Raw genomic sequence first — 16,617 nt, forward strand, 5'->3', positions numbered from 1 at the left:
ATATCATACCATAGTTCATCATGGTTACTATGATTCCTCTTAATATCATCATCCTTGTTGTCATCATTAACAATCATATGCCATGTGCCAGGCCCACATTAAAGGCAGAGCCGTATCCATTTGTGGAGTTTAATAATCCCTAGGAGACACTTAGCCATTAAAAATTCATGATACAATTATTCTTAAAAGAAAAGGTTTTAAGTTCACCCACCATATTACAGATTGTTGGGAAAGAATTTATTAATCAAATATTCTAGGAAATGGGTGACCAACCAATCTTATTAAGAATATTCAACCTGAATATTTATATACATAGGAAAATATTAAATATAATGTTGTAAAAAGCCAACCTAAATGTGGATTAATAAATAGAGACATCTTTTGAAACAGAAAAGGATCTGAGTTGTTAACCAAATCTTGGATCAGGTGCTAGCCAGAGTTTGCACCTTTTCGACTCCACCAGCAGATGGTGCTGTGAAGTAGAATAAGGCCTGCCCAGAGATGAGCACGCAGGTGCTGAGCTCAGAATGAGTTACCCACAATGCAAAGGAATCTTTATATTATTCGTTTGTATTGTTGTTTGTTTACTTATTTTCTATCTAATCCTCTGGGAATGACCTGGGAAAACTTTTTTAAAGATAACTCTTTTATTTCAAATATTATTTTATGGTTAAGGAAGCACTTTTAGATACATTATCTGTTTTTATGTCATTTTCATAATAGGCCTTCAGCAAGGTAGGCAAGTTCTGGTATCCCTAATTTCTTGGCTAATTTGAGATTCATAAAGATTAGTTGGTAGGCTTGACTTCTTATATTTAGGAGGTAATGGTGGCAAGTTTTTTTTGAATGCTGGATTTCTAACCGGAAGCCCAGCAAACTTTCTTCTACATTTCAGATTTATAAAACTAAATGCAAGTGTCAGCAATTTGAGTTTTCAAGTTCACCAAATATAGAACATTTAAATGAACATATACATTACTTTGACCAAGATTTTTAACATCACAAGTGCTGTTTCTTAAGTGGCTAAAAGATAGTTCTGGAAACATTTCACCTTAGTAAGCTTCTCAAAGAAGAGCTTTATAATATAAAATGTTGGTGAAATAAAATTCAGTTATAATTTCTTCTTTGTTTACAAATCTAAATCTTTATTAAAGTAATTACTTAATTACTAAGATCTAAAATTCTTAGTAATCAAATCTTCTGACTATATTTTAAAGGAATGAATACTTCATTATAAACCAATGCTATATAATAAAAGCCTAATATGCTAAATGTCCGGTTGTCCGCTCAACCAATCAAAGTGTAATATGCTAATGATATGCTAAGGCCACTCAACCGCTCACTATGACGTGCACTGACCACCAGGGGGCAGAAGCTCTGACTGGTAAGTTAGCTTGCTGCTGGGGTCTGGCCAATTGGGACTGAGCGAGATGGGCCGGACATGCCCTGCAGCCCTCCCATGGTCCCTCCCCAGCTGGCCAACCTCCCACGTCCCTCCCTTGCCCTGTTCATGCATCAGTAGGGTCCCTCTGTCTGGCCTGCCCCCTCACAATCCGGAACCCATCGAGGGATGTCAGAGAGTTGGTTTCGGCTCAATTCCACAGGCCAGGCCGAGGGACCCCACTGGTGCATGAATTCATGCAGTGGGCCTCTAGTTTATATTATAATAGACAAGGAAGATATAGCAATTCTGTTTTGTTCATATATTATCACTGCAAAAAAAGTTGTTCAACTGACATATGTATCTGCTTGAGTGACAAAGTGACAAACTGTCACAATTTGCCTGGAGCTGAAGGGTTTCTTGGGACATGGAACTTTCAGTACTAAAGCCGGGACAATCTTAGGCAAACAGGACTGTTGGTCATCATAGTTCACACATAGTATATTTTATTCTTCACACATATATGATGTATTATAGCTTTCTTCCTAATAACTTGAATCATCTTGCACAATTATTTTACTATGCCATAATATGACGATGCCCATAGCAACCATTTTGATGAATGAATGTGCTCAACTAAGCCAGCATACTAATTTTTTAGATATTTTATCTCAGTTTTACACATTTCTTGCTGTCACCATGTATTCTTAAACCCTTTAAGTGCTATTAGTAAAAATAAAAAGGTCAGATAGCCAACCAACTTTCTGAGAATTTGCAAAATGCATTTTCTAAGTATAGTCTATATTTTTAAATTTTTTAAAATTATAGTTGACATACAATATGATATTAGTTTCAGGTATACAACATAGTAATTAGACATTTATATTCCTTATGAAGAGATCACATTAAGTCTAGTACCCATCTGGGACCATACTTACTGATTAAAATACTATTGATTATATTCCCTAAGCTGCACATTATATCCCTGTGACTAATTTTATAACTGGCAGTTCATTAGACTTTTTAATACTTTTCACTTTTCTTGTTTATCCCCCCACCTCACCCCCACCCCCACTCCTGGCACCCATTAGTTGTTGTTGTTGTTTTTTGTTATTTTGTTTTGTTTTATAGATTTCACATATAAATGAAATCATATGATATTTGTTTTTCTGTCTCATATTTCACTTAGCATAATATCCTCTAGGTCCATCCATGTTGTTGCAAATGGCAAAAACTTTACTCTTTTTATGGCTGAGTAATTTTCCATTTTAAATATATGACACATCTTTTGATCCATTTGTCTCTCAATGGATACCTGGGTTGTTTCCAAATCTTGGCCTTTGTAAATAATGCTGCAATTAACATAGCAGGCCTGTGAGCATTTTGAGAAAATAAAGTACATGGTCTTTTTAATTTAAAAAGAATTGCTCTCCAGGATAAGGATTAGATTTAGGTGGTCAATCAATAGTGGACTAAAGAAGTTAGAAGTTCATTTTTCTCTCATGTAAAAGAAGTTCAGGGACAGGGAGCTCAAGGCTGGCAAGGAAACTTTACATCATTGGAGAGCCAAGCTTCTTCTCCGTGGTTACACTGCATTTCATGGTCTAGGATGGTTGCTGAGAGTCCAGCCATCATTGCCACATTCCAATCAGTGAGAGGAGGAAGGGAAAAAGAATTACATTCAATATTTCAGTGTCAGCCAGAACTTAGTCATATGGCCACATCTAGCTGCAATTAATGCTGTAAAATATAGACTTGACTCACAGTGGCCATATGTGCCATTAAAACCAGAATTCTATTACTTAGGAAAAGAGGGGGAAATGGATATCAGGGACCAATTAGATGTCTCTGGAACAACAATCCAGACTTACTAATGTAGCAAATGAAATTTCTACTTTTGTAACCCCAAAATTATTTTCCTCGATTTATTTCTTTTCTCTGCCATCCACATGTGATTCCTGTAAAAAAATGTTACGTTCACTTACATTGAACCTGTCAGCATATGTGTTTGCATATATCTTGGCCTGCATCATCTTGGGTCTCTTACACAAACATAATTCATGCTGAAATGTGGGAAGGAATTGAAAGCATTCCTAACTCTCTGCTTAAGGCTGGGTCCAATATTTCTTCTTCCAGCTAAGCGTTCAAATCATATAGACAATGGTGAAACAGGGATTTGCATAGTGTGCTTGCAACCTTGAATTATCTCCATGGGTCTGAGACTGGCCTATGAGCTCATAACTGCAATTTTCTTTGAGAGCCATCAGCCTGGTTTTGTGAGTCTCACAGGTAGAATGAAGCTATACTGTCCTATGAGCATCCTCAAAGATTCCTAGATTCATGGAATTTTATTGCTAAATGGTATCAAGAGTCCAACTCCCTCCTTTTACTGAGAAGACTCAGAGGAGTTAAGTAACTTGTCTGAGGACACCAAGCTATTTGGTTACAAAATATACTTTGATAATTCCTCCAGGCCCAACACTCCAAATGTCATGAATAGGATGTGACCTGTGGCTGTTCAGGCCCTATCTTTAGGTGGACACATCATCATTGTGGTTCTACCAGATTTCCCACTGACATGCAGAAGCAGCTTCTTGGTGCTCTGCCAGCCCTGCCAGGAGAACACTGGTGTGGTTGCAAGTCACCTCCCAATTGGCAGGGTAAAGGGGCTTGACTGTCCCCTCCTGGTGTGTAGTAAGAGAGTGGAATGTGCTTTAAGGGCCAGAGTCATTGTTTCTTTTCAAGATTTTTAGATCTCCCAAATAACAGTCCTAAGACATCTCTTTCAGGCATCACACGCATCTGGGTAACTCTGATCATTCTTTCTTTTTTTTCATGTTACACAAGACAGAAAGATGAATACACTCATAGAATCATCAAATTGGAAGGGACTTAGAGATCATTATTTTCTCAATTTCTTGATTTCTCAATTGCAAAAGCTTAACCCAGAGAGATGAATTGAATTAGCTAAGATCATATTTCTTCCTTATGATATACTGAAAGCCAAACCTTAAAATACCATAGTTCATTTCTAATAATATTAACTCTTACTATTTGCATAGTAGACTAGTATCTGAAAACTAATTGCCCACTTTATCCATTCAGCCACTTGATGTCTTTTGATTGGAGCATTTAGACTGTTTACATTTAAAGTTATTATTGAAAGGTACTTATTTGTAGCCATTTTTATTTTTTGTGTCTGTGTTCCTTCTTACCTTTTTATTTCTTCTTTTTACACCAGTCCCTTTTGCATTTCTTGCATTGCTGGCTTGGTAGTGATAAACTCCATTAGCATTTTTTTGTCTGTGAAGCTCCTTATTTCCCCTTCAATTTTGAATGATAACCTTGCTGGATAGAGTATTCTTGGATTCAGTCCCTTGGTTTGCATCACTTTGTAAATTTCCTTCCATTCTTTTATGGCCTGATGTGTTTCTGTTGAGAAATCATTTGATAATCTAATGGGAGCTCCCTTGTATGTAACTTTCTGTCTCTCTCTTGCAGCCTTTAAGATTCTCTCTTTGTCTCGAATATTTGCCATCGTAATTATGATGTGTCTTGGTGTGGGTCTTTTCAAGTTCATCCTGTTTGGGACTCTCTGTGCTTGTGTGACTTTTTTCTTTGCCACATCAGGGAAGTTTTCTGACATTATTTCTTCAAATAGTTCTTCTAACCCTTGTTCCTCTTCCTGTTGTTCTGGCACCCCTAATATTCGTATGTTGCTTCGTTTCATGTTGTCCCATAGCTCTCTTAGGCTCTCCTCCTGTCTTTTAATTTTTTTCTCCAGTTGCAATTCAGTTTGGCTGTGTTTTGCTTCCCTGTCTTCTAGTTCACTAATTCGGTCCTCCGCTTCTCCTAGTCTACTGTTGAAACTTTCCATGGTGTTTTTTATTGCAGCTATATCACTCTTCATTTCTTCTTGATTCTTACATAAGCTGTTGATTTTTTCATCCATTTCTTGATTCTTACATAAGGTGTTGATTTTTTTCTTCCATCCGGTTTATGAACTCTTATGACCCTTAGTCTGAATTCTTTTTCTGACATATTGCATGCCTCTGTTTCACTTAGCTGCTTTTCTGGTGATTCCTCCTTTTCTTTCCTTTGGGGGTATCTTTGTCTACCCATTTTTGGTCCCACCGACTGATCTAGATGCCAAGCTGTGCAGGGGCTGCTCCTTGGGTGGCAGTGGCTTCTCTGGCTGCGGTTCTCCTCTGGCGGTCACGGTAGCAGCTGCTTCTCAGTTGGCAGCGGCTCCTCTGGTGGGTGCTGTTTGCAGCAGTGGTGCCTCGTCTGGCTGGTGAGGGAGGCTGCTCATATAGCTGCTGTTCCTTGGATGGGGGTGGGCTGATTATGAGGTTGCTGCTCCTCGGATGGGGATGGGTTGCTCGTGCTGCTCCTTGGACAGGGGCCAGCTGCTCACATGGCTGCTGCTCCTTGGACAGGGGCAGGTTGCTTGCAGGGCTGCTGCTCCTTATATGGGTGCGGGTTGCTCATGCAGCTGCTTCTCCTCGGACGGGGGGCGGTCTGCTTATGCAGCTGCTGCTCCTCATGTGGGAGTGAGCTGCTCGTGCTGTTGATGCTCCTCAGATGGGGGCAGGCTGCTCACCCGGCTCCTTCTTGTCGGACAGGTGCAGGCTGCATGTGGGTGCTGCTCCTCGGACCAGTGCAGACTGCACAGGGCTGCTGCTCCTTGGACGTGGGTGGTCTGCTTATGTGGCTGCTACTCCTCAGATTGGGGGAGGCTGCTCATGTGGCTGCTGCTCCTCAGAAGGGGGCGGGCTGCTCACACAGCTACTGCTCCTCAGAAAGGGACAGTCTACTCACACAGCTGCTGCTCCTTAAAAGGGGGCTGGCTGCTCGTGCGGCACAGCTGCTGCTCTTCGGACAGGTGCAGGGTGTGGGCTGTGTGCAGCTGCTGCTCCTCAGAGGGGGGCCAGCTGCGTGGGGCTGCCGCTCCTCAGTAGTGGGTGGGCTGCTCAAGCGGCTGCTGCTCCTCGGATGGGGCGAGCTGCTCACGTGGTTGCTGCTCCTCAGACGGGGGAACTGGCTACTCATACAGCTGCTGCTCCTTGGACAGGGGCAGGCCACATGAAGCTGCTGCTCTTAGGCCTGAGGCGGGTTGCTCGTGGGGCTGCTGCTCCTTGGACAGGAGCGGGCTGCTCATGTGTCTGCTGTTCATGTGGTTGCAGTGCCCTGGGCTAGAGCGTTGGGCTGGTCAGAGGGGAGCCTGCTTCCAAACTCACAGGAGCCTGAGCCCAGGGTGGCTGGAGCCTCGTTGACCGTGGGATCACAGCCTAGGTAGCATGTCCCTGGCAGGGGTGGCTGTAGAGTCCCAGGTGTTATCTGATGGCACTCTGGGTGGAGTTGAGGCTGGGAACCCAGTTACAACAGCTCTTCCCTTCAAAAAGTCTAGGCCTCTAAGGACAAGCTGGCCTCCTGGTACTGTTTGCTATGGTAACAGAAGCTGCCTAGTTAGGTGAGCCTGATTAGCCTGCCCCTGAAGGTCCTGTGGAATATAACTGTGCCTCCCTCACTCTCTCTCTCTCACACACACACACACACCCCACCTGACCACATGCTCCTCTTTTATTCCCTCACTCACTCATGCTCTTTCCCTCACTGCTGCATTCTTCCTGCCCCTATAGTTGGGTCTGGGGTGTTATTGACTTGTTCGTGGATGGAGTTTCCTCTCCAGGTGTCTTGTTATGTGGCTTTCTCTCAAGCCCCTTGGCCAGACCAGATAAAATTCACTTCAATAAGATACAACACAGAGGGAACTAAGCACAAATGTACTCACGACACCAATAACCCCAATATAAGTGACCACCTGAGAAAAGAGAGATAGGGCAGAGAAAAGAGAGCACAAATACTATCGAAGAGAGAGAAAAAGATAAGGGATAAAAGACAAAGGAATAAAAAGGAGAATATATATATATGTATGTGGGGGTAAGACACTACAGAACCAATAGATAAACAAACAAAAAAAACAAAAAAACAAAAACAAACACCACACACCCAGCAAAGAGGATTGGGGCAGAATCTGTAGAGGCTGAGCTTATATAGTGAAAATAAGATTAAGAATTGGATGAATATGGGGAGGACCTCAATTTAGTATTGAGGAAATAGAAAGGGAATAAGTAGATGAGAAGAAAGAGAATGAGAAGAAAAAATAATAAATTTACAAAAAAAATTGATTTCAAAAATGGTATAAAAAATTAAAAATAGCAAATAAAAAATAGTGATGGAAAAATAATGTGAAAAGAAAGCAACAAACAAAAACAGAAAAACAAAGAAGAAAAGAAGATAAAAAGAAAAAGAAAAAGAAAAAGAAAGAAAAAAAGGGATAATAAAAAAAATAAATAAAAGTGAAAAAAGTGGAGTGTCGTTCCTTTGGCTGGCTTATGATTCCAGTCGTCTGTACTGTACTGTTTCTCAGTTTCCGGTTGCTGGGGCTAAAGATTTCTCTTTAGGCCAGTTCCTATGACCTCAGGGAGTATTCAGATTCCTTTGTATTATTCAGGGTGGAATCTGGGTGTAGCTATATTGGTTGCCTGGAGACTGGAGGGAGGGGCTATCTCTCAGAAGAAAATGGCGACTGAGGCTTAGATATGACTCAGCACCAGACTTGCTACCACCTCTCCTGGACCGCCGCCTACTATCCCCAGGTTCAACAAGTCCACACCTTCTCCCGCACCTCAGCCACGGGTAAGTGTCTGTATCCGAAAGGTCCTACGAACTAGGTTCAGTGGAGAAAGGCACAGGCCCCAGCGTGAGGAGGGACTGTGTCTCTGCAAGCTCCTCTCTTGCCGGCTCTGCGCGGTCCGGCCAGCCCTTCAGGGCTGCCTCTGAGCTCAGATCCAAAATCCAGACTCCAAGGTCCAAAATCCCCTACATCCTGAAGTCCCATGGTCCCTTTTTTTTCACAGTCAGACACTTTGCCTGTCCTCAGGGACGCGGCTTGGCACCCTGTAGTTTCTCCCTGACCCTCTGGGCACAGAGGCCCGCAGACTCTCTTGCCTAGATCCTTGATTTCACCTTTATCCAAGGGACCTCTGCCCTTCCCGGCTGCAAACTGTCTCACCACCTGTGTCTCCTTCGCCAATTCGGGCTGAATTCCACTCGTTTCAGCCGCTCACTCTATTTGCTCAGGGACAAGGCTCAGGACACATCCATCTATTCTGCTGCCATTTTGTCTCTCTAATTGCCCACTTTAGATGAAATATGAAAAATGTGGAGTTACTGCAAAACCTCTTAAATTGATAATTACACGACATGGGCTAGGTTTATAAAATATTTTATTTACAAAAATAGTCTTAATAAAATTAATACAAAACCATTTTACAATATAACTTATATAACTATCTTCTCAAAAAAGTGACATTTGATTATAACACATAAACTACATTTGTATTTGTTAAGTCACATTGTAGTATAAATATGTTTCATCATCATTTTTTTTTTCATAATAAGGTACATGCCAATAACAATGAACAATCGACAACAAACGTTATTTCATTATTCTTCCAATGTAAAAGTCATCTCTGGCCAAAACAAAATGAACCAAAAAAAAAAAAAAGTAAAACAATTGTCCTTCTGTTCAACAACACAGTCCTTTTTAATTATTTGAGTTTATCTGACAAAGACACAACATTAATTTGAAAGCACCATGGCATAAAGTCTAGTAACAATATCCCCAAAAGCCTTCTCCGATGTCTTTGCTCAACTGTTTATTCGGTATTTTGCCAAGATAAATAAAGATTGATCTCAACTCGCTCTTTCATTAGTCTCAAGTGTTCTGAATATGCACTGTGGTTTTTAGACCTTCCCAAACTGGCATATGTTTAAACTGTGAGTTTCTTTCTTTGGCTTCAAGTAGAGTTTGACAATACTTAGGAGACATACTGAGCCCCTCCATGTGGCTGAATCTCTGTGACTCCCCACCCGACAACATTTCCCCGGATGTGACAAGACTCTGCTCCTTCCGTTTCTCTTATCTCTTCATTGCTGAGAACATGATCCCAGATATTGAAACCTGTGAGTCTTCCAGAAAAGGCTAATGTTTCATCAAAGCCACCACCCACACAACAGCCATTCTTTTCTTGGCCAATCTGCAGTATTCCTCCCTCGGGAACAATGTGACCTGTGGCCAATCCAACAGTGGTAGCCACCAGTTCACCATTTACCCACAAGGACACGTGCCCTTTCTCTGAGTTCCAGGTACTGCACAGATGGGTCCACTTTCCCGGGGAAATCACAGAATCAGCAGCCAGCCTGTTCTCCTCTCCACCCACCACGAGCACCACGGACTGATAGCTGAGGAACAGCTGGATCTCATATGGATTCTTCTTCGTGCCATAGGAAAACAGGATGGTTTTGTTTAATACATCTGTGGCTTTGACCCAAATGCAGGCACTAAAAGACTCGAGCTTCACTGGTCTCGCCGGATGCACGCTGCCAAAAATCTTCTTGGAACGCATTGGGAATAAAATCGCTGTTTCACAGCCTAGAGTGGCAAGAAAATAAGAAGAATATGAAAATATATATACAAAGTCATTCAGAAATGATTCTGGCATTTAGGTATTTCAGCCTGGGCATTTTAATGACTGCAACTGAAAATTAGATGCAGTATCACAATATGACGTGAGGGGTCTCAAGTGCGTTCTCTGTAGAGCAAAGAAAACAGGAAGAAGGGAAGCCAATTGTCTCATTCAGTGAAGCATCTAAATGGAGAAGGCGTGCAGAGAAACCAAATTGTCCAAACCCACAGAATAATGAAAATCATGCTTTAGTAACTATTTCCCCTCCCAATTAGCTTTCTTTGTTACAACTTAAAAAAAAAAAATGTTGAGTCACTATGCATTAACTTCAAACAATGACACCATAATTTCCAAGAACTCAGAGCCAAACTCGTTTCCCTCTCCTTGACTTGTTCTCCAAGCTCCCAGAACAAAAGCCTGTGAAATTCAATGGATTTCAGCCCATTTAGCCATTGTTAACATGCATTTTTAAACAAAAAACTTTAGGACATTCATGCTGTTGCTGAATGCATTTTAATATACCAAATGTTCTCAGATACTTATAAACTTTGCAAAGTTTGTAGAAAACTATCTTTGAAAGGCAAAAATATATAATGATGATGACTTTTATTGGGTGCTCACTATGTTCCAGATATTGTTCTTAACATCTTATAAATCATTTTAATCCTCATATCAGCACCAGAAGTAGTCAGTATTCCCATTTGACAGATGAGAAAACTGAGTCAAAGAGCGATAAGTAACTGAGCTATGTTTACATAGATGATAAGTGGTAAAACTGGGGTTTGGACGTGGGCACTGTGGCTGCAGAGGCCACAAGCTTGACTTGCACACTGCATTGCCTTTTAATGGTGCAAGAAACCCTGGATTTGGCTAGAACTGCTGGAATTCAGTTTGTTGTACTACTAGCAAACTGTGCAGCTTTTGATGACCCTCCTAATCTCTCCAAGCTTTACTGTTTTCTATAAAAGGCTCTCTCTTCCACACTCCCTCCAATATTCTGCAAGTCGGCAACTATGTAGCACTCAGAAAGAGCTGGGTAGCCCAAAGATATGCTTGAAAACTCTGACTTTGTCCTTATGCCTGTAAACACGGTTTAAGCCATAACAGAAAACTTTAAGGAAGAGTGAATTCTTCTAAGGGGATTGGTGGAGAACATATTTCTGCTATCGAGCACTTAGAAGGAGACTTTCAAACTCAGTGGTTGGGAGCTCCGTGAACTCCCTCCTCTGTCCCTCTCCAGGTCACATGTCTGGTAAGGAAGCTGGGAAACTCTGTGCTAAAACCTTGAACAGGTGAGCCTTGCTTTATGCTAACCTCATATACACTCAGTGGCCAGATTATTATGCTCTCTGAACATAATAATCTGGCATAATAATCTGAACATAATAATCTGGCCACTCCGTGTATATCCTATATAATAAAAGGCTAATATGCAAATTGTCCCCTCAACCAGGAGTTCGACCAGCAGGCAGGCTGGCCAACCGCCCATGTCCCCTCCCCCTGGCCAGGCTGGCGGGACCCCACCCATGCACGAATTCATGCACCAGGCCTCTAATACACACACACACACACACACACACACACTGAGTGGCCAGATTATTATGCGTTCAGACATCATAATAATCTGGCCACTCAGTGTATATCTGCAAGAACATATATGAGAGCTAAATTAGGACTAGGTATTCCCTTAGTAACAACGCAAAAAAATATTTGCCATAAAATAGCTTTGAAAAATAAACCCCCAGAGCATTTAAAGACTAAGTGGTGAATAGACAGAACCAGCGAACCAAAGGTTCATGCAAAGTGTGGTCAGCTAAGTTAAATGCCTGCAAGTGGCTAAGGGCGAGGCTCTGTCCTAAGAAAATTAAAGATGTAAATAGAGAAAATACTGAGATTCGTAAAAATCCTGTAAAAGTAACTACAACATTAAAGCACAAAATTGATCCTGTCACATGTTGGCATTAACTGTTTCACGGAATAATTTGAATTTTTTAAGATTTTTTTTTAATGAGGCATTGATTCTTTATTCCAATGAAATTGGTAGGTGCATTTTTTTTTTCTAGCTGTGTTAAATAAATCAAACAAAGATCACGGAACAAGAGATCACATTGTGCCTGGGCATTTGAGATAGTCCCTGTAATGTTTCAGAAAAGTAGTATTCAAGAGGGTGCCTACTGCAAGCTAATTAACTGATTTCCTGTTTAACTAAGCGCAGGCAGCCAGGGCTGCATGCCATAGCCTTCCTCCGCTGCCTCTCAAAGGCCCCGCTTCCCCTGCAGGCTGCCCTGGCTGTTTGAGTTCATGGAGTGGAACTGCATGCTGGCAGGTTTTTTCTGATTTCTTTTGGGAACCAGTGATTGAGGCTCTTGATATCTCTTTAAAATGTCAGAAACTCTCTCATGAAATGGCTTTTAACTAATAGGGTTTCCTGATTATGTTATCAAAGACCCCACAAAATTAAAACCAGGTTCTTCGGAGGCCAGCAGAATGTTTAGGAATCCCTTAGAAGCCAAGCTGGCGGGAAACCAATGGAGGGAAAATCAAAGCATGTGGATAAATCTATTATTGGATTTAATACAAAATTAACCTTTTAGAAGTCAGAAATACATCTCTCCTCTGCTCTAACTAAAATGCAGAGGCGAAGGTGAAAATTAGCATAATTCTCTAGTTTTTCAGGTGCATGAATGTACAATGGCTTTGCATGGTTTTTCAAAAGACAAGAAATTTCATTCATTTAAAATAGCCACAGAATTATAATTTGTCTTCTTGTCACTTACATTAAGGATCTATTGTATATTTGATATTATGCTTTCCTTTCCCCCTCTAAAGCCCTACTTAATATTTAAGAAAATATGTTCTGCACTGATAAACAATCCTCAAATATTTAGGAAAGACTGATAGTCTGGTGTGATTTCTGTGATTTTAAATGAAACGTGCTCTCACACATGCTTATGATTTTTCCTCATACTCCATCCAATAAGACTTGTTCTGTTGGAAGTATAGGGAAGGGTGGCATTGTTTGTCATTGTTTTCCGTTCCTGAGTTTCCCAGGAAAAGTGCAATTATGGTTTCTTACCCAGAACGCTGGTTTTCTAATACAGCCCACAAGTGATACACCACCGTTTCCTAGAAATTTTGACTTATAAAGGAGTGTTACTTAGCTCCAAATCTTCTCTTTATTTCTTTCAGCCATCTTTAAAGGGTATTGTTTCGGGTTCATGGGCATTTGGAGGTTCATCGAGTATCACATGGGACTTTAACAAATTGCATGTGGTTGGAACTACCTCTCTCCTGTTTGGCTCTGACTCCTCCTCTCCCTCTCCCTCCCTCACCCCCCAAAAAACAATCCCTGGGGTGGCACCAAGGTAACCAAATGGCTCCTACACTGATGGTTCCGCTTTGGATCCCTCAGCGTCCGGTTTATTCCAAAGCGCACATCCTGGGACCTCCCCTCGCCAGCTAATTCCACAGACCCCTGGGCTGGCGCGTGGCGGGGGTTGGGGGGGGGCGCCTCAGAAATCCCACTAACCCTTCCTGAGATCAGATTCAGCCTCAAGTCTCTTGCTCAGAACGGGCGGGGAGAAGAGGCCGGTCCAGGGATTGGAAAACATCCCTTAAAATTAGTCTGGGCCCCTGAAATAGCGCGGGGAACCAGAGCTCCCCTAAAGAGAGAGGCGGGCTAAAATTAGAAGAAGTGGAAATCCCTAACGGAGGGAAGGGAAGCTAAGCGAGACCGCTAGAGAGGCCAGGGTTGCCACTGGCCAATAGAGGCCCTCCTGCAGGGCCTGGTGGATCAGGTGTCAGCAAGGGGCCCTTGCCTATTTCAAGACTATAATGGTCACGTCCACAGCTATCTTCGGGGTTCCCCGGGACTGGGAAATACATTTTAAAGCCAATTTCCCTGCCATGTATAGTGTGTCTGAGCCCTGTGGCCATGCGTGGAGAAATAGGGGGCGAGAAAGGGGAAGGGAGTGGTGCGCCTGAGTGTGTTTGCCTGCAGGGTTGGTTGCCTGATTTGGCTTCCCACAATGCGCGCTCGGAGAACAAAGCCGCAGGGACATCCCCTCTTGGCCTTGGTCCTTACCTGCGGGCAGCCAGCGCCGGGCCGCCCAGCCCTGCACCGCGCGGAGGTCCTCTCGCGTCCGCCGCAGCTCCTCCAGCACCGCGCCCAGGGCGCCCCCCGCCTCCTCGGGGCGCTGCGCCCCGGCGCCCTCCAGGCGCGCCAGCCTTCGGCCCGCATCGCGGCTCGCTTGCAGCAGTTCGTCCAGCGCCGGGGCCAGCCTGGCCTCCGCGGGGGCCGCCGGCGCGCACGGCCTCTCCAGGCTGCCCGCCAGCCGGCCCAGCTCCGCCCGCAGCCCCCGCAGCCCCCGCAGCTCTCCGCGGAGGAGGTCGTCGGTGGCCTGCAGCAGCATGCTCTCCCTCATCTGCGAGTCCTCCAGCATGATGAAGAGCTTGTCCCACTCGGAGTGCTCCCGACGGCAGTCACACGGCGTGGCTAGGGCGCAGGGACACACAGGTTACGCGCCCGCCCAGACCTTCCTGGGGTGTGCTTGGTAAAAAGCTGACCTCCCTAAGTGGTCCCAAGTTACTGCCCATCCCATCACCCCCTTTCCCTTTAAGGGCATCGCAAAGAAACAGCGTGTAAGTATCTCGAGAAGGACAGAAACCTTTCCTGCAAGTCTGTATTAACTTGAACGCTATGAAACTGCCGTTCATGTGGCTCAAGTGTCGGCGATTTCATATGGTTCGATCACTATGTATCTGTGACAAATAACTTTTTGAACTCTTTCCTAAACTGTTTCTCTCTTTTTGCAAAACAAGCTATACTTTTTATCCCGTTTCATTAGCTACAAAGTACTGTATGTGTATTAGTTTTAGACCCAAAGAGGTGGATCTGTAGTTAGGGTTAGCAGAGAGAGTTAACATGAACTTACGGTCCTCGGTGGGATGAAGTCCATTGTCTATTTCGTTGTCCAAATTCACGTACATGAGCTCATAATCATCCGAGTTCTCGGCGCACACTGCAGACCAGAGAACACAAAATAGAAGCGCACAGAGATGCATTGCTGGAGAGAGACGAAGTTCGGCGACTTCCCACAGCTGGCGGGAGGAGTCCGGGGAGAGCCGCACCAAGTAGCAGAGTTGGAGTGGAGGAGAGTGAGAGTGAGCGGCAGGAGCCCAGAGCCCTTAATAAATGCTGGGGACGCCTGAATGGGGATGAATGAGTAATGCCGGTGGCACCGCATAACGGGAGTTCCCCTGAATTTGAGGGGGAGGGGGCTGGGTGGGAGGGCGAGGGGGACGTGGAGGCTGCACAATAGTAAACCACAAAGGTTTGCACTGCAGTCAGATTAATTGGAGGAGGGTCATAGGGGAAAGGGGCGGGGGGGGGGGCGGGGGCGGTCCTGGGCTCAGACTGTGCCCCTGAGGATTAGCTGTTGTAACTGGAATTGGTGGTGCTGAGGGATGACAGGGAGGGGGGCGGGCCTGGTTAGGGGAGAAATGACTCAGTGGGCACAGAGGTGTGAAAAAAAGATCATCATGGCAGCTTTTGTGGGCGCTTTTATTATTTCACAACCTTTATGTGCAGAAAACTTTTTTTTTTCACTTTTCTTTTGTTAGCAGTTTTATAGGTCTAAACTGTGAAAGTTACTCGCTGATTCCAAAATAAATCAACTCAGTAAGAATGTTCTATGACTCTGGAATCCAAGTGTGTTCCTAGTTATTCCGTCTTTAATCCTTCTAGAGTCGCGACTGTGCTTTCATAAACACACCTTTTAAATGGCAACAGGGCAAACCCGGCAAACCTAACGTGAGAAATAGCTGGCGGAAAGGAATAAACTGATCTTAGGTCTGTTTTTCATAACAAGATATTCTGTGCAAATTATATTATTTCACTAGGCTCAGAGTCAAAGATCATGTTTTTTAAAGCTAATTTAGGGATTCCTGCTTCTGCCAATATAGGAAGGTCTATATAAACTGAAACTTTCCTGCACAAAACACCTAGAAATGTGTTTTAAATAGAATAATTAGAAGCATTTTAAATGTAGGAATAAATGCCCCTCCCCTCCCAAAATAGGAGAAATATCCAGGGGCCAAAGGTAGAGAAGGAACCCAAACAAGAAGGGTAAGGCCAAGAGCTGATGCTGGAGCTCTCCTGGAGGGTGGGTTGTCAGTTCTGTAACAACCAAGTGTTAGTGACCACGTGGGATCAAGGCATAGGCCAGCCTGGGGAGTTAGAAGTGAGACCCTAAGTAAAGCCAGACTTTCAGGAAGGTATAGCCCCACTCTCTGCTCTAGCACCAGAAAGGGAAAAGTAAGCATGTCGCTCTTTGACTGAACCCTACAGATAGAGTCCCTAAGAATTTGTGATTTGGGGCCTGCCCTTACACACATTCCAGATTTAAATGTATGCTCTCTGCCACTGTAAAAATAAATTCACAATGAAAAATATTTAAACACAAGTGTGTTTAAATTACTTAAGATGTACAAGAAGAAACGGGAAAACTGAAAAAAAGAAAAAGACTAGGCTCTTTTTTAAAGAACCAAATATAACTTCTAAAATAAAAAAAAATAATTGAATTTAAGAAAACCCTCAAGAAATCGGGTTAAGTGGCAAATTAGACAAAGCTGGAGAGAATATTAAGGACCTTGAAGCAAGAGCTAAGAAAATAATCCAAAAGGTACTCTTTAAATTTGGTA

General features: G+C 43.2%; 2 protein-coding genes across 4 annotated transcripts in view; one reads left to right on the forward strand and one right to left on the reverse strand.

Moving 5' to 3' along the window:
- The window catches only part of VEPH1 (ventricular zone expressed PH domain containing 1), a 213,032-nt gene that overhangs the window by 42,869 nt on the left and 153,546 nt on the right, over positions 1 to 16,617 (forward strand). The window lies entirely within an intron of this gene.
- PTX3 (pentraxin 3) lies at positions 9,145 to 14,979 on the reverse strand (the record flags this gene model as incomplete). The annotated part of the gene is made up of 3 exons (XM_080655985.1): positions 9,145 to 9,881; positions 14,000 to 14,410; positions 14,850 to 14,979. The coding sequence occupies 3 exons, from the start codon at positions 14,977 to 14,979 to the stop codon at positions 9,268 to 9,270; spliced, it is 1,155 nt and encodes a 384-aa protein (XP_080512111.1). The 3' UTR covers positions 9,145 to 9,267.

The sequence above is a fragment of the Plecotus auritus genome (genome assembly GCF_963455305.1).
Source record: "Plecotus auritus genome assembly, chromosome: 2".
NCBI lineage: Eukaryota > Metazoa > Chordata > Mammalia > Chiroptera > Vespertilionidae > Plecotus > Plecotus auritus.